General features: G+C 39.4%; 1 protein-coding gene and 1 long non-coding RNA gene across 5 annotated transcripts in view; one reads left to right on the top strand and one right to left on the bottom strand.

Annotated features, from left to right (window-relative positions):
* ICA1L (islet cell autoantigen 1 like) overlaps positions 1-19,102 on the bottom strand; it is a 101,721-nt gene that overhangs the window by 11,409 nt on the left and 71,210 nt on the right. For all 3 annotated transcript variants that reach the window (XM_033230674.1, XM_033230672.1, XM_033230673.1), the window contains 3 exons: positions 15,636-15,710; positions 7,525-7,782; positions 4,552-4,641 (listed from right to left, as the gene is read on the bottom strand). In XM_033230674.1, the coding sequence (XP_033086565.1) occupies positions 4,552-4,641; positions 7,525-7,782; positions 15,636-15,710 (423 nt within the window). The remainder of the gene's footprint in view (positions 1-4,551; positions 4,642-7,524; positions 7,783-15,635; positions 15,711-19,102) is intronic.
* The window catches only part of LOC117094636, a 56,834-nt gene that overhangs the window by 9,945 nt on the left and 27,787 nt on the right, over positions 1-19,102 (top strand). The window contains exon 2 of one of the 2 annotated variants that reach the window (XR_004441622.1): positions 4,582-4,711. This is a non-coding gene — a long non-coding RNA (uncharacterized LOC117094636). Of the gene's footprint in view, positions 1-4,244; positions 4,712-19,102 lie in introns of those variants that run through there. The other variant, XR_004441621.1, reaches the window with a different exon arrangement.

Genomic DNA, 19,102 nt, shown 5'->3' with positions numbered 1-19,102 from the left:
AGAAAGTTAACAAGCATATCCAGGAATTGAACTCAACTCTGCACCAAGCAGAACTCTCCACCCCAAATCAACAGAATATACATTCTTCTCAGCACCACATCACACTTATTCCAAAATTGACCACATAGTTGGAAGTAAAGCACTCCGCAGCAAATGTAAAAGAACAGAGATTATAACAAACTGTCTCTCAGACCACAGTGCAATCAAACTGGAACTCAGGACTAAGAAACTCACTCAAAACCACTCAACTACATGGAAACTGAACAACCTGCTCCTGAATGACTACTGGGTACATAACGAAATGAAGGCAGAAATAAAGATGTTCTTTGAAACCAATGAGAACAAAGATACAACATACCAGAATCTCTGGGACACATTTAAAGCAGTGTGTAGAGAGAAATTCATAGCACTAAATGCCCACAAGAGAGAGCAGGGAAGATCTAAAATTGACACCCTAACATCACAATTAAAAGAACTAGAGAAGCAAGAGCAAATACATTCAAAAGCTAGCAGAAGGCAAGAAATAACTAAGAGCAGAACTGAAGGAGATAGAGACACAAAAAACCCTCCAAAAAATCAATGAATCCAGGAGCTGGTTTTTTGAAAAGATCAGCAAAATTGATAGACTGCTAGCAAGACTAATAAAGAAGAAAAGAGAGAAGAATCAAGTAGACGCAATACAAAAGGATAAATGGGGATATCACCACCAACCCCACAGAAATACAGACTACCATCAGAGAATACTATAAACACCTCTATGCAAATAAACTAGAAAACCTAGAAGAAACGGATAATTTTCTGGACACTTATACTCTCCCAAGACTAAACCAGGAAGAAGTTGAATCCCTGAATAGACCAATAGCAGGCTCCAAATTTGAGACAATAATTAAGAGCCTACCAACCAAAAAAAGTCCAGGACCAGACAGATTCACAGCCAAATTCTACCAGAGGTACAAGGAGGAGCTGGTACCATTCCTTCTGAAACTATTCCAGTCAATAGAAAAAGAGGGAATCCTCCCTAACTCATTTTATGAGGCCAACATCATCTTGATACCAAAGCCTGACAGATACAACAAAAAAAGAGAATTTTAGACCAATATCCCTGATGAACATCGATGCAAAAATCCTCAATAAAATACTGGCAAACCGAATCCAGCAGCACATCAAAAAGCTTATCCACTATGATCAAGTGGGCTTCATCCCTGGGATGCAAGGCTGGTTCAACATATGCAAATCAATAAACATAATCCAGCATATAAACAGAACCAAAGACAAAAACCACATGATTATCTCAATACATGTAGAAAAGGCCTTTGACAAAATTCAATAGCCCTTCATGCTAAAAACTCTCAATAAATTCAGTATTGATAGAACATATCTCAAAATAATAAGAGCTATTTATGACAGACCCACAGCCAATATCATACTGAATGGGCAAAAACTGGAAGCATTCCCTTTGAAAACTGGCACAAGACAGGGATGCCCTCTCTCACTCCTCCTATTCAACATAGTGTTGGAAGTTCTGGCTAGGGCAATCAGGCAAGAGAAAGAAATAAATGGTATTCAGTTAGGAAAAGAAGAAGTCAAATTGTCCCTGTTTGCAGATGACATGATTGTATATTTAGAAAACCCCATTGTCTCAGCCCAAAATCTCCTTAAGCTGATAAGCAACTTCAGCAAAGTCTCAGGATACAAAATCAAGGGGCAAAAATCACAAGCATTCTTATACACCAGTAACAAACAGAGAGCCAAATCATAAATGAACTCCCATTCACAATAGCTTCAAAGAGAATAAAATGCCTAGGAATCCAACTTACAAGGGATGTAAAGGACCTCTTCAAGGAGAACTGCAAACCACTGTTCAGTGAAATAAAAGAGGACACAAACAAATGGAAGAACATATCATGCTCATGGATAGGAAGAATCAATATTGTGAAAATGGCCATACTGCCCAAGGTAATTTATAGATTCAGTGCCATCCCCATTAAGCTACCAATGACTTTCTTCACAGAATTGGAAAAAACTGCTTTAAAGTTCATATGGAACCAAAAGAGACCCTGCATTGCCAATACAATCCTAAGCCAAAAGAACAAAGCTGGAGGCATCACGCTACCTGACTTCAAACTACACTACAAGGCTACAGTAACCAAAACAGCATGGTACTGGTACCAAAACAGATATAGACCAATGGAAGAGAACAGAGCCCTCAGAAATAATATACCACACATCTACAGCCATCTGATCTTTGACAAATCTGACAAAAACAAGAAATGGGGAAAGGATTCCCTATTTAATAAATGGTGCTGGGAAAATTGGTTAGCCATAAGTAGAAAGCTGAAACTGGATCCTTTCCTTACTCCTTATACGAAAATTAATTCAAGATGGATTAGAGACTTAAGTGTTAGACCTAAAACCATAAAAACCCTAGAAGAAAACCTAGGTAATACCATTCAGGACATAGGCATGGGCAAGGACTTCATGTCTAAAACACCAAAAGCAACGGCAACAAAAGCCAAAATTGACAAATGGGATCTAATTAAACTAAAGAGCTTCTGCACAGCAAAAGAAACTATCATCAGAGTAAATAGGCAACCTACAGAATGGGAGAAAATTTTTGCAATCTACTCATCTGACAAAGGGCTAATATCCAGAACCTATAAAGAACTCAATCAAATTTACAAGAAAAAAACAACCCCATCAAAAAGTGGGCAAAGGATATGAACAGACACTTCTCAAAAGAAGATATTCATACAGCCAACAGACATATGAAAAAATGTCATCATCACTGGCCATCAGAGAAATGCAAATCAAAACCACAGTGAGATACCATCTCACACCAGTTAGAATGGCAATCATTAAAAAATCAGGAAACAACAGGTACTGCAGAGGATGTGGAGAAATAGGAACACTTTTACACTGTTGGTGGGATTGTAAACTAGTTCAACCATTGTGGAAAACAGTGTGGCGATTCCTCAAGGATCTAGAACTAGAAATACCATATGACCCAGCCATCCCATTACTGGGGATATACCCAAAGGATTATAAATGATGCTGCTATAAAGACACATGCACACGTATGTTTATTGTGGCACTATTCACGATAGCAAAGACTTGGAATCAACCCAAATGTCCAACAGTGACAGACTGGATTAAGAAAATGTGGCACATATACACCATGGAATACTATGCAGCCATAAAACAGGATGAGTTTGTGTCCTTTGTAGGGACATGGATGCAGCTGGAAACCATCATTATAAGCAAACTATCACAAGAACAGAAAACCAAATACCGCGTGTTCTCACTCATAGGTGGGAATTGAACAATGAGATCACTTGGACACAAGGAAGGGGATCATCACACACCGGGTCCTACTGTGGGGAGGGGGTGAGGAGAGGGATAGCATTAGGAGATATACCTAATGTAAATGACGAGTTAATGGGTGCAGCACACCAACATGGCACATGTATACATATGTAACAAACCTGCACGTTGTGCACATGTACCCTAGAACTTAAAGTATATAAAAAAAAATTACTGAACTGTACACTTAAAAATAGTTAATATGGGCCGGGCCTGGTGGCTCATGCCCGTAATCCCAGTACTTTGGGAGGCCAAGGCGGGCGGATCATGAGGTCAGGAGATCGAAACCATCCTGGGTAACATGGTGACACCCTGTCTCTACTAAAAATACAAAAAATTAGCCAGACGTGGTGGCATGTGCCTATAGTACCAGCTACTTGAGAGGCTGAGGCAGGAGAATGGCTTGAACCCAGGAGGCGGAGGTTGCAGTGAGCCGAGATTGCACCACTTCATTCCAGCCTGAGTGACAGAGCAAGACTTTGTCTCAATTAAAAAAAGAAAAAGAAAAAAGAGAAAGATTAATATGGTAACCAACTTAAGTGCTTGAATGGATTCTTTGTCAATAGGCATCCTGTAATCAGAAAGCATCTTGTATCCCTAATTTCATATCCATTACCAACAAACTTTAACACAAACTATAAAATATTACAGTACAAAATGTAGTATGCTTTGCCAAGCTCACAATTTCTTTCTTTTTTTTCTTTTGGAGACAGTCTTGCTATGTCACCCAGGCTGGAGTGAGTGCAGTGGCATGATCTTGGTTCACTGCAACCTCCACCTCCCGGGTTAGAGCAATTCTCCTGCTTCAGCCTTCTGACTAGCTGGGACTACAGGCGTCCGCCACCACGCTTGGCAAATTTTGTTGTTGTTGTATTTTAGTAGAGTTGGGGTTTTACCATGTTGCCCAGGCTGGTCTCCAACTCCTAACCTCGGGCAGTCCGCCTGCCTCGCCCTCCCAAAGTCCAGGATTACAGGCATGAGACACCGCACTTGGCCCCAAGCTCACAGTTTCTATTCAGTGCTTTTCACAGTGAGGGATAGGCAGTATAGCTATCATTATAATAATAACTCATTATTCAACTTTTACAGGACAATGAGGTGAGAACAATATAAAGTGATCTTTTTCTAAATTTATCTGAATTCAACTGATTATTAAAGCAATGATAAAGCATATATAAATAAATAACTTACATCTTGTTAATTTCTTTGGACTCTGTGAAGGCACTGGCTGGTTATCAGTGTGTGAAAGACGAAGCTCTGATTCCTCTTGGGAGACCCAGCCTGGGATAAAAGAAGTAAAAATTGTCCATTGTTAATCAAATAGGAAGTAGCATCAGAAAAACAAGAAAAGGTAAAAATATCTAAGTCCTCCAGTCTCTGTACCTGGGTAAGATTCTATAGTGTAAGAGGTATAAAATACTGAAAACTTATCTATAGTCATATATTTTCATCATCTTAGTTGCAGATCGAGTTGGATCCAACTTCCTTACATTTTTCAAAGTGGTTTTTAAATAAATATATGGAGTGTTTAAAAAATAATTGAAATGCAAAAGGTATAAGTTCTTAAGAGTCAAGAAGGGAAGGAATAGGCCTGATAATTGGAATGCTGAAACCTATAAATATGCTCATACCCTTGGACTCATTGATCCCATTCCTAGCAATTTTTCTTAGGGAAATAATTTAGCTGAAGGAAAAATGCATGCATGATTTTTTTTTGCAGCATTATCTGTAATAATGAACAAGTAGAAACAATAAGGAAGGAATCAGGTAGATTATGTTGTATAAAATGACAGTACTTTGTAATTAAAACGTGTCATTATGAATACTCTATGGGAATGTGGAGAAATGTTTGGTACAACATGAGAAACCATTTATGCTATGATTAAGGCACAGCACTAGAAAGGAATTTAGATTATCTTGCCTAATCCCTTCCTTGTATAGAAAAGATCATCTGAGGCCCACTGTAGATAGGGTTCCTCAAACACAGATCTTTTAACTCCCAGGGAAGCTCCCTTTCCTGGTCTGCACCACAGGAGAGAGAGAAGTAGATATAAAGGAAAGACTGGTACGGCCGGGCGCGGTGGCTCAAGCCTATAATCCCAGCACTTTGGGAGGCCGAGACGGGCGGATCACGAGGTCAGGAGATCGAAACCATCCTGGCTAATATGGTGAAACCCTGTCTCTACTTAAAAATACAAAAAACTAGCCGGGCGACGAGGCGGGCGCCTGTAGTCCCAGCTACTCGGGAGGCTGAGGCAGGAGAATGGCGTAAACCCGGGAGGCGGAGCTTGCAGTGAGCTGAGATCCGGCCACTGCACTCCAGCCTGGGTGGCAGAGCAAGACTCCGTCTCAAAAAAAAAAAAAAAAAAAAAAAAAAAAGGAAAGACTGGTAAAGTAGAGTTCTGCACAAAGAGGCAGGGGCAGATTTTGGTCCTGTCTTAACTATTTAAATTGTCTGACGACCTTTAGCAAGTTACTCAAATACTGTGGGTTTCAACTATTCAGCTATTAAATGGGAATATCCTGTCTGCCTACAGGTAGGGCTCAGAGCACATATTTTGAATAGTGAAAAAATACTGTTGAGAATTGCATTGCCAGAAACTAAAAGTTCAGTGCTGCTAGAGACGTGGCAAGTTATGGAGGAGGAGGGAGGAGCTGATAGTGGAGAATGAAATCAGTCTGTAAATCTTTATAGCTACTGGGCCATTGATATGCCATACAAGAATAAATATTTTTAAAGATTTTACTGTAGCAAAAACACCTGAATTATCTCAGATAGAGTACCTCGTTATCAAATAATATTGTCTATTCTTATTTATATTATATTTATTTTTATAAGTAGAATATAAGTAATATAAATATTCTATTTATATTATATATTATTCTATTCAATCAATTCTTACTGAGTGATTATTTAACTAACATTTAGTTTATTAATTGAGCCAACTGCATGCTGCTGTCATATAAAGTATAAAGATGACTCACTCTACATATCATGCCCTTGGGATGCCTGTAGATAAAGCATGTACCTCAGTATTTAATACAAAGTACAATGCATTAAGACGCTGTCAAGTGCCGTGAGGAGTCCCCCCATCCAGGGGTTAAAATCTAGGATGTGAGAGACTGGGATATAAAGCAAAATAAAGTAGGATTAGAACCATGAAAATAGATAAACACCATGGGAAGAGGGAGAAACCATTTCCATTTGGCAGTACTGAGGAAGACTTCAAGGACTGACAATCATGGAGAAAACACTGGATTGGAATCTAATACTTAGGCCCACGTCCAAGCTCCATTACTGAACATCAGAAGCAGAAGAAGCAACACAAGCACAGATAGATGCATCAGAGGGCTGTAGAGCACTCAGTGTGATTATAGAAAACGGCAAGTATTCTTCCTTCACTTCAATAGGAGATAGGAGATATGGGTGGAAATGCGACGTAGGCAGGTTTTATCCCTAGCAACCATGGTGTTTCATTTTAAAAATGTAAGCTGGGTGCTGACATCAGAATCTGCTGCTTGGAGAGAGAACTCCATGGAAGTGTAGAGGATGAATTGGGGGTTGGAGACCTGTTAGTAACTCTTGCAGTAACCTAGGAAACCAAATGAGACTCTAAATGGCTCTGGTGTTGAGGCAGAGAGGAGTGGGAAATTTGAGACAGGTTTCAGAAACAACTGACAGGATTTGGTAACCAATATGGATGTGGGAAGCAAAGTGACCCCTAAGGCGCAGGGTTGGACACAGGATGGTGGACTCTTTTTCCTGCTGCCTTGCCCAGAAAGGGAACCAGCCTCCAGAGCTGTTCCTTTCCCTCTTGTCAACTCCAAACTCAGCAAGTTTTGCTTGATGGAAGAAACAGTATTGACTGCCCTAGGGAGGAGTAATTAGCAGGTCAAGTGTTTTAAACCAGACGCCTGGAAAAATCAGGGAAGAAAACTTGGGGTCTAGTGAAGGTGGCAGGGAAGCAGCCCTTGTTTCAGTCTTGTTGACAGATTCCTGAGGTGACTAATATTTTTCCAGTTGATTGGTGGATTGCAGATTTTATCTAGTAGTGCTGACGTTAAAATCAATCTCCTTGTTGATTCTAGCATCAATAAGCACACCATTTTGCTTCACAAAGATAAAGTAAAGCACATATGTCCAAATGTTTCATAGACACTTACTGTTGAATGCTCCAGCTGCATGAAAGCCAAGGTCAAAGAGTTGTGAAGGAAGGAATCGAGAAGAATGAGCGAGGGGCTCAGACCCCATGGAAGGCTCCTGGGACGTGAGACTGGCACTGGGGCTCCCAAAGGCAGTCTGGCATTCCTGGGTAAATTCACTAGTACTTGAAGAACCAGAACTTAGGAGGTTGTTCAGAAATGAGAATTCCTTCTCAAAATCTTCTCCTTCCAATGAATCTACAGGTAGATCTTTTGCAACTATTGAATGTAAATAAAAACAGAAAGGCTTTTTTGATTTTAGGAAATGAGAATAAGACATAGGATGAATCAGATTTGTTTCATTGTTTTCATACTGTATTAACAGTTTTAAACAACTGACTGCAAGTTTATGTGAAAATGATTTCTAATTAGGCAGGATTTAGGTCAAAATGGCCACATTTCACAATGAAGATATAACTGTTATGAAGAGCTATATATGAAATAATTAAGCTACCATCTAAGTCAGAAACCAAAGGAGATGCAAAAAGGCATAGAAACAAATTAGTAATATGACACTTTAATACACCAGTCTGACTAAAAAACACGCCAAGAGGACAACAGACAAAAAGGATCAAAAAAGCATAATCAATAATGTAGTTATTTTGGATAACACAAACCCCGGTAATAGAAACATTCTTATTAACCACACATTGAAAATGTACAAAAGTTGATTATACTAAGGCACAAACAAAAAAAATTGTGTTCTTAAAGTAGGAACATTACAAACAACATGCTTTGATCATAATGCAATAAAAAGACAATTCTACAATGAAACTGTAAAAACAGAAAGGTTCTTCAACCTGTAAATCTTAAAACCTTCTACCAAACAACGTTGAAATAATGAGAAACATCATTATTTTGGAAAAATAATGATGAAGGAAATATTTTATATCATAATTCATGGTGTTAAGTAAAATGTATAGACCATTGGTTTGGACTGAGCTCTTGTACTAGACCCAACAGACCAAACCAAAATGGAGTCACTCATGCTAAAGTTCCACATCACCAAACCAAAGTAAGTTATCTGGCCTTTCAAGAAATTAGGAGAGAGACACCATAGCCAAGTCTCCAAGCAGGCCGGTCCTAGCTGGCATGATAAGGAAATCCCCTCTGCTTTAACCCTTACAAGAAAAGTAACTGCAATGATCAATCCACTTTTTGTTTTCTGTTTCTGCTTTCCCTGGTCCTTTTCTGTCTATAAAACCAGCCTCCTCAGAACACCCATTCCATATTATAGAATGGGGTATTGCCTGATTCTAGAATTGCAAAGAAAAGCCAATTAAGGTCTTCAAATTTGCTATAATTTTACCTTTTGACAACAGAATACTGAAATGGCATGAACAAAGGCAAAATCATATCCCTTAAACATTTTATAAAGAAAGGGAGGGGCATCACGGACCTGCACCTCAGCACAATTGGTGAAAGTTATTTTTCAAAAGAAAGCAGCATTTAAAGTCTCTGGAAATAGTACCAAGGATATGCAGCAAATGAGGAAATATTTACTTAAGAAAGTCTACAATAATTTAGGAAAAGTGGCAAGAGTTTGTGGTATTTGAACTGAGAACCAGTCCCATCTTCCCAATTTCCAATTTAGCAAGATGGAGATTCCACTCCAGTCTGGTGCAGCCAGAACACAGGGCTCCTTCTCTCTCCAGCTGTCAGTCAAGGGCTAGCTTCCCAGGAGGAGTAAGATACCAGCATTTCACATCCTGTCCCCAGTTACCTGTTGCTGAGGCTAAATCCTAGGTGAGTGCAGTCAATAGATGATAGAGGCTCCCATCTCCTCCCCAGATCCCTCATGGGTTGGGAAGTCTGAGTTTGGTGTAGTGTGCTGAGAATATAGGGCCCCTGATCACTTGACCCTGCTAGTAAAGTGGTGGTTTCATGAAGAAAGAGGCAAGGCAAGAAGACCTAAGGCTACCATCACTCTCCTCACCTAGCACTCAGCTCCTAGAGCAAGGATGACACTCAGGAAGATGTATGCCATTGTCCCCACTCCCGGCTCAAGCTCTGACTCAGAGATTTTCCTTGCAGGGAGTGAGGGAGAACCATAAAACTGATAGTTCCTAATCTGTTTCCAAAGGCACTGACTTCATTTGTAACAGAGTGTAGAGAAATTCAACCCTAAGGATGCTCTCAAAACAGTGGAGGTTTTAGTAACAGGCACCTGGGAGAAGACTTATAGTGTATGAGTCTCAACATGTAGGCTAAACTGTAGGCCAGCTACTTTGCCTGAAGGAACCAGGGAAAAAGCCAGCTGGGGTCACCACAAATTTCAATGACCTTAAGAACTATTTCTTTAAATGAGTCCAAATTTGATTGGTTTATTGTGTGGAACAATTTATGCTCCAGGGACTGTTGAAATCAATAGAGCAATCAGCAAGAAGAAAAACTGGTATCTTGGACTTATAAAGAATTTTGTGCTTCCAAAGGCAAAATTGAGAAAATAAAAAGACTATAAAAGACTGGGACAAAATATTTACAAGTCATATATCTGATAAAGGACTTTATAAAAAATATATAAACTCTTACAACTTAATAAGATAAGCAACCCAATTAAATAATGGGCAATAGATTTGAATAGATTTGTTAGTAAGGAAGATATACGGATGGCCAATAGCACATGAAAAGAGTCTCAACACCATCAGTCACTGGAGAGGCAAGTCAAAGCTACAAATTAAAAGCACTAGAATAGCCAGGCACTGTGGCTCACACCTGTAATCCCAACACTTTGGGAGACTAAGGCAGGTGGATCTCCTGAGGTCAGGAGTTCGAGACCAACCTGGCCAACATGGCAAGACCCTGTCTCTACTAAAAATACAAAATTAGCTAGGTGTGGTGGCGAATGCCTGTAATCCCAGCTACTCAGGAGGCAAGGTTGGAGAATCGCTTGAACCCGGGAGGCAGAGGTTGCAGTGAGCTGAGATTGCACCATTGCACTCGAGCCTGGGCAACAAGAGCGAAACTCCGTCTCAAAAAAAAAAAGCACTAGAATAACTATTATTTAAAATATACCGGGCATGGTGGCTCATGTCTGTAATCCCAGCACTTTGGGAAGCCAAGGCAGGTGGATCACTTGAGGCCAGGAGTTCAAGACCAGCCTGGCCAACATGGTGAAACCCAATCTCTACTAAAAATACAAAAATTAGCTGGGTGTGGTGGCACATGCCTGTAATCTCAGCTACTCAGGAGGCTGAGGCAGGAGAATCACTTGAACCCAGGAGGTGGAGATGGCAGTGAGCTGAGATCGTGCCACTGCACTCTAGCCTGGGTGACAGAGTGAGACTCCGTCTCAAAAAATAAAATACAGACAATACCAAATGTTGGCAAAAATGTGGAGAAACTAGAACCCTCACACTTTGCTGGTGAAAATAAAATAGTGCAATTATTTTGAAAAAAGTTTGGCCATTCCTTAAGAAGTTAAATTCACCATGTAACCTAGCAGTTCCACTCCTGGGAATCTAACCAAGGAAAACGACAATGTATGCCCACACAAAGAGAAGTACATGAATGTTCAGTAGTCGTAGTAGTAGTATAATAGCCAAAAATTATAAACAATCCAAATGTCCATCAACTGGTAAATAAGTAAACATAAGATGGTATATATCCATACAATGGAATACTATTGCTTAATAAAAAGTAATAAACTGGCTGGGTCCTGTGGCTCACACCTGTAATCCCAGCACTTGGTGAGGCCGAGGCGGGCGGATCACAAGGTCAGGCCATCCTGGCTAACACAGTAAAACCCTGTCTCTACTAAAAATACAAAACAAATTAGCCGGGCGTGGTGACATGCGCCTGTAGTCCCAGCTACTGGGGAGGCTGAGGCAGGAGAATCGCTTGAACCCGGGAGGCGGGTTGCAGTGTGCCAAGATCGTGCCACTGCACTCCAGCCTGGGCGACAGAGTGAGACTCGGTCTCAAAAAATAATAATAATAAACTACTGATACATACCACAACATGGATGACTCTAAAAACCATTAATTGGAAGATGCCAGAAATAAAGGACTAACCTTTTGTATGGCTTCATTTATATGAAATGTCCAGAAAAGGCAAATTTATAGAGATAAAAACAGATTACTAATTACCTACAGCTTGGAGTGAATCAGAGATTAATTTAAAACAAGTGTGAGAGAATTTGGGGGTAAGGGAAACATTCTGATATCTAATTGTGGTAACGGTTGCATAATCTAAATTTTCTAAAAATTATGAACTGTTAGAATGGGTGAAATTTATGGTATTTAAATTATTCCTGAATAAAGCTGTTAAACATAAAAAGAAATTCTGAACAACTCTATTTCAAATAAATTTAGAAGTCTAGACAAAATGAATAATTTATTAGAGGAATATAATTTACTAAAATCAATCCCAGTACAGACTAAAAGCTTAAACCGACTGATTTCTATAGAGAGATACAAAAAACACACAACTACAAGAAAGCACTAGACCTACACGTTTTCATAGGTTAATAAATGAGTAAGAGGCCAGGCGCAGTGGCTCACACTTAGTAAATCGCAGCACTTTGGGAGGCTGAAGCGGGCAGATCACCTGAGGTCAGGAGTTCCAGACCAGCTTGCCAACATGGCGAAACCCCATCTCTATTAAAAAAAAAAAAAAATATATATATATATATATATATATATATACACAAAAATTAGCCAGGTGTGGTGGTGAGTGCCTGTAATCCCAGCTACTCAGGAGGCTGAGCCAGGGAGAATTGCTTGAACCTGGGAGGTGGAGGTTCCAGTGAGCAGAGATCATGCCACTGCACTCCAGCCTAGATGACAGAGAGAGAGACTCCATCTCAACAACAACAACAAAAGAATGCAAAAAGAGCCAGGCATGGCAGCTCATGCCTGTAATCCCACACTTTGGGAGTCCTAGGCAGGTGGAGCACCTGAGGTCAGGAGTTCAAGACCAGCCTGACCAACATGGTGAAACCCTATTGTTTAAATACAAAATCAGCCAGGCATGGTGGCATGCACCTGTAATCCCAGCTATTTGGGAGGCTGAGGCAGGAGAATTGCTTGAACCTGGGAGGCAGAAGTTGCAGTGAGCCAAGAACATGCCACTGCACTCCAGCCTGGGTGAGAAGAGTGAAACTCCATCTCAAAAAAAAAAAAAAAAAAAAAGCAAAGAGAGTAGTAAAATATTAGCAGGCAGACTAGTCTAAAATGACAAAGCTGGACTTACAACTGGAATGCAAACATGATATAATATCAGGAAACCTATTATTATAGTTCATCATATTAATATATTTAAGAAGAAAAAGCAAATAATTCCTGGCATAGATACTGAAAAAGCTGCCAACAAAATTCAACAACTATTAGCTGGGTGTGGTGGTATGCACCTGTAATCCCAGCTACTTGGGAGGCTGAAGCATGAGAATCGCTTGAACCCAGGAAGCAGAGGTTGCAGTAAGCCAAGATCACACCACTGCACTCCTGCCTGGGAGACAGAGTGAGACTCCATCTCAAAAAAAAAAAAAAAAAAAATCAACAACCATTCCTAATAAAAATTCTTAAGTAAGTATGGATGGATGCTTCTTTAACATCATGAAATATACCTGTGTCCAAAGCCAGCATCTTAGTTAATTCAGAAATATTATAGGCATTTCCACTAAAGTCAGGAAATGTTCACTACTAGTTAACATTGTTCTGAAGGTAGTAGCCAATGTAATTAAACAGGAGAAATCTATGAGTTGGTAAGGAGAAAAAACAAGACAACCTCTATTTTCAGATGACATGACTCAAATAACAAAAGAATTCAGCTGTATGCCAGGATATAAAACTAACATGCAAAAGTGAATATCATTCATATATACAAAATAGCTAATGAAAAGATATAATGGAAAAGAAAACCCCATTTACAATAGCAACCAGAAAGATAAAATACATAGAAATAAACTTAACAGGAAATATTCAAAACCTGTATGAAAAAAAAGTCTGAAAGATATACAAGTGGCCGGGCGCGGTGGCTCAAGCCTGTAATCCCAGCACTTTGGGAGGCCGAGACGGGCGGATCACAAGGTCAGGAGATCGAGACCACCCTGGCTAACACGGTGAAACCCCGTCTCTACTAAAGAATACAAAAAACTAGCCGGGCGATGAGGCGGGCGCCTGTAGTCCCAGCTACTTGGGAGGCGGAGGCAGGAGAATGGCGTAAACCCGGGAGGCGGAGCTTGCAGTGAGCTGAGATCCGGCCACCGCACTCCAGCCTGGGCAACAGAGCCAGACTCCGTCTCAAAAAAAAAAAGATATACAAGTAAACTTTAACAAATGGAAGGATGTCCCTTGTTTTTCATGAGGATGTCTCAAGATGATCAGCCTGTCAGTTTTCACATTTAATGTGATTACAATAAAGCATCGAGCTTTTTAATAAAGTCCCACAATTTTATATTCAAATTGAAAAAATAAACATGCAAAATAGCTAAGAAAATAATTAAAAAAAAAAAAAAAAAGGAGGGGGGCTTCTAGCCTTACCAGATACTAAAACTACAAGAAAGTTTCTGTAATTAAAACTATGTGGGCTGGGCGCGGTGGCTCATGCCTGTAATCCAGAGGCGGGCGGATCACCTGAGGTCAGGAATTCAAGACCAGCCTGACCAACATGGAGAAACCTTGCCTCTACTAAAAATACAAAATTAGCCGGGCGTGGTGGCACAAGCCTGTAATCTTGGGAGGCTGAGGCAGGAGAATCGCTTGAACCTGGGAGACAGAGGTTGCAGTGAGCCAAGACTGCACCACTGCACTCCAGCCTGGGCAACGAGGGCAAAACTCCATCTCAAAAAAAAAAAAAAAAAACTTGTGGCACTGGTGCATGCACACACCACTTGAAAGATAAAGAAAGTCTAGAAATACATCCAAGTGGAAATAGAAATATAGTATATGACAAGATGTTATCTCAATACTAGGACAAAGATGGCATTTTAAAAAATTATTACATAAACGGCCGGGTGTGGTGGCTCTCATCTGTAATTCTAGCACTTTGGGAGGCTGAGGCGGGCAGATCACTTGAGGCCAGGAATTTGAGACCAGCCTGGCCAACATGACGAAACCCCATCTCTACTAAAAATACAAAAAATTAGCTGGGTGTGGTAGTGCACGCCTGTAATCCTAGCTATTTGGGAGGCTTAGGCACAAGAATTGCTTGAACCCAGGAGGCAGAGATTGCAGTGAGCCAAGATCGTGCAGCCTGGATGACAGAGCGAGGCTGTTTAAAAAAAAAAAAAAATTATATAAAGGATAGCCTTTGGGGGGAGATAAAAGGTAACATTTGATCCATTGCTAACACTGTACACATGAATTAACTTCAAATGAATTCAAGATCCAAATGTAAAAAATAATACTACATAAATATCAGAAGAAAGCATAAGAGAATTATTCTATACTCTGGGCTTAGGAAAAGCTTCCTGACTATGACTAAAGTCCAGATCCAATAAAAGAAAAGATTAACCAATTGGACTGTATTTAAAGCTTAAAAAAATTTTTTTAACTTAAAAAAAGTTAAAGAAACAAAGTCACAAGATAAATGACAAACTAGGAGAAAATGTTTACAACCTAATTGCTTGAGAAAGATATTCAAGGTAGTTATTTAATGCTTAGGAGGTACCTTAAAGTTGATTTAGTCTTGATCCTCATTTTACAGATAAGGAAACCCGAATGTTGGGGGCATACTTTTGTTTCTTAAATAGTGATTTTAATTTATTTAATGTTGAACAACATTTACTATTTTGCTAGTATCTAATGACACTAGATATACAAACAATTGTATTCATTCATTCAACAAATATTTACTGAGTGCTTATACTGCTGGTGGCTGAGATACATGAGACAGAAAAGCAGACACAGCCCTAGCTGTCCTGGTTATACGGATACATTCTGATAGGGCCCAAACATACAAAACAAATAATTATTTAATTTCCATTGTGATGTGCTACAAAGTAGAAGCACATAATTGCATTCTTATGTAGAGACCGAGACAGTTTCTAATGTTAAGGAAATAAATGTTAAATAAAAATTGAAGAATTTTAAAGAATCATTCATATGTAGAGTGAAATGATTATTTCTTACCATTTTCAGAGTTAGAAAACTGAGGTGCTCCAAATTCTCTCATTTGAGAATATTTTTCCTTGTGATCTTTGTTTGCTAAATCAAAAGCACATAAAAGAGAATTTGAACAAGAAGAAATTCAGCAAGCTTATTTACAGTAATATTTTATCATTAGGTCAAGTGTTCAATTGACCAAATCAGAATCTAAAACATACAAAAGGGAAACATAAAAATTTAAATAACCTTATATATAAAAATCACATTTATGTGTGTATATATATATGTGTATGTGTGTATATATAAATATGTATATAAAAATAACATAATACCAGAGGTATTCAGGTGCTCTATTAAGTCTCTGTCCCCTTGAAATGTAAGTTTTCACGTTCCAAAGCTTGTTCCTTCCTTGTGGAGCTGTTCTTATTCTATACTATCTGACAGGTCATTTTATATTTGTTCTGCCTGATCTCCATGCCTTGACACTCTGACACAATGGATGTTCATTTTACATTGCATGAGTGAATGTGGTCTACGATTTTATTATTGTTTAATCGACAAAAGTATATAATTTATCACATACAACATGTTTTGATATATGTAATACATTGTGAAATGACTAAATTTAGCTAATTAACATTTGTATTACCTCACATACCATTTTTTGTGGTGAGAACACTGCTCTCTTAACAGTTTGTTGTCGTTGTTGGTTTTTGAGACAGAGTCTTGCTCTGTTGCCCCAGGCTGGAGTGCAGTGGCACAATCTCGGCTCACTGCAATCTCCATTTCTGGGGTTCAAGTGATTCTCCTGCCTCAGCCTCCCAAATAGCTGGGATTACAGGCATGCACCACCACAACTGGCTAATTTTTATATTTTCAGTAGAGATGGGGTTTTGCCATGTTGGCCAGACTGGTCTTGAACTCCTGACCTCAAGTGATCCTCCTGCCTCGGCCTCCCAAAGTGCTGGGATTACAGGTGTGATCCACCATGCCTGGTCTCTCTTAACAATTTTCAAGAATATATTGTTATTAAATACAGTCACCAAGTTTTACAATAGATCTTTTGAACTTACTCCTCTTGTCTAGTTGAAATTTTGTATCCTTTGTCCATCTCCACAGTGCCCTCCCCACAAACTACCTACCACTCTACTCTCTGCTTCTATGAGTTCAGCTTTTTAGATTCCACAAGTAAGTGAGATCATGTGGTATTTGTCTTACTGTGTCTGGCTTATTTTACTTTGCATAATGTCCTCTGGGTGCATTCATTTAGTCAGAGATGACAGGATTTCCTTCTTTTTGAAGGCTGAATAGTATTCCATTGTGTACATATGCCATAATTTTATTTATCTGTTCATCTGTTGATGAACACTCCATATCCTGGCTATTGTGATTAAGGATATGGTCTACTTTTTTTTGAGAAAGGGTCATACTCTGTTGCCCAGGATGGAGTGCAGTGGCGTGATCAGAGCTCACTACAGCCTCCAACTCCCAGGCTCGAGAGATCATCCCACCTCAGTAGCTGGGACTCCTCCCAAGTAGCTGGGACTTCTCCCAAGTAGCTGGGACTATAGGTGTGTGTCACCATGCCTGAATAATTTTTTAAAATTTTTTGTAGAAACAGGGTCTTGCTATGTTACACAAGCTAGTTTTGAACTTCTTGGCTCAAGCAATCCTCCCACCTTGGCCTCCCAAAGTGCCAGGATAACAGGTGTGAGCCACCATGCCTGGACAAGGATATGGTTTACTGTTAACAATTTGTACGTATTTGTGGGGCACATGTGAAATTTTGCTACGTGTTTATAATGAGTAGTGGTCAAGTCAGGGTATTTAGTGTGTTTGTTATCTGAGTACAATATATTTTTGTTAATAACCATACTCTGCTATCAAACCTTGGTATATTCCTTCTATTTAACTCTTTGTTTGTATCCTTTAACTTACCTCTCTTCATCCTTCTCACTGCCCCCACCACTCACCCTTTCCAGCCTCTGTTATCTATTTTTCTATTCTCTACCTGCATGTGATCAAAATTTTTACCTCCCACATATAAGTGAGAATGTATGATATTTGTCTTTTTGTGCCTGGCTTAATTTCACTTAAGATAATGACCTCCAGTTCCATCCATGTTGCTGCAAATAATAGAATTTCATTCTTTTTATGGCTGAATAGTTTCCATTGTGTATATATACTACTTTTTCTTTATCCATTCATCCACTGATGGACACTTAGGGTTGATTCCATATCCTTGCTATCATGAATACTAATGCAATAATCGTGCAAGTGCAAATATCACTTTGATATATTAATTTCTTTTCCTTTGGACAGATAACCACTAGTGGATTGCTGGATCAAATAATTCTATTTTTAATTTTCTGAGCAATCTCTATACTGTTTTTCATAGTGACTATACTAGTTTACATTCCCACCAACAGTGTATAAGAGTTCTCTTTTCTCTGCATCCTCACCAGCATCTGTTATTGTTTGTCTTTTTATTTATTTATTATTTTTATTTATTTATTTTTATTTTTTTTTTGAGGCAGAGTCTTGCTCTGTCGCCCAGGCTGGAGTGCAGTGGCGCGATCTCGGCTCACTGCAAACTCCACCTCCCGGGTTCACGCCATTGTCCTGCCTCAGCCTCCTGAGTAGCTGGGACTACAGGCACCCGCCACCACGCCTGGCAAATTTTTTTATATTTTTAGTAGAGACGGGGTTTCACCGTGTTAGCCAGGATGGTCTCGATCTCCTGACCTTGTGATCCACCCACCTCGGCCTCCCAAAGTGCTGGGATTACAGGCTTGAGCCACCGCGCCCAGCCTGTTTGTCTTTTTAATAATAGCCATTCTGACTAGGGTAAGCTGATATCTCACTGTGGAACTGATTTACATTTCCCTGATGATTAGTGATGTTTAGCACTGTTTCATATACCTATTGACCATTGGTATGTCTTCTTTTGAGAAAAGTCTACTATTGATGTCCCTTGCCCACTTTTTAATGTTTATTTTTCTTGTTGAATTATTTGAGTTCCTTATATATTCTGGATATTAGTCCCTTGCTGGAAGAACAGTTTGCAAATACTTTATCCCACTGAAGAGATTGTAGCTGCACTCTTGTTGATAATTTATTTTGCTGTGCAGAAGATTTTTAGTTTAATTAAGTCCCTTTTGTCTATTTTTGGTTTTGTTCTTTGTGCTTTTGAGGTCTTAGTCATAAATTCTTTGCCTAGAAAAACATCCAGGAACATTTTCCTTAGGTTTTTCCCTCATATTTTAATAGCTTTGGGTCTTACATTTAAGTCCTTGATCCATTTTGAGTTGATTTTGTATATGGTGAGAGATAAGGGTCCAGGTTCATTGTCCTATATGGGGCTATTAAGGATATGGTCTACTTTTAATTCAAAGGCTGCTTTATTTATTTTATTTTTTTTAGACAGAGTCTCACTCTGTTGCCAGGCTGGAGTGCAGTGGTGCGATCTAGGCTCACTGCAGTCTCCACCT

This window comes from Trachypithecus francoisi, unplaced genomic scaffold, assembly GCF_009764315.1.
Source record: "Trachypithecus francoisi isolate TF-2019V2 unplaced genomic scaffold, Tfra_2.0 Lachesis_group13, whole genome shotgun sequence".
In the NCBI taxonomy this organism is placed as follows: Eukaryota; Metazoa; Chordata; class Mammalia; order Primates; family Cercopithecidae; genus Trachypithecus; species Trachypithecus francoisi.
This window is presented reverse-complemented; position numbering and strand designations above follow the sequence as displayed.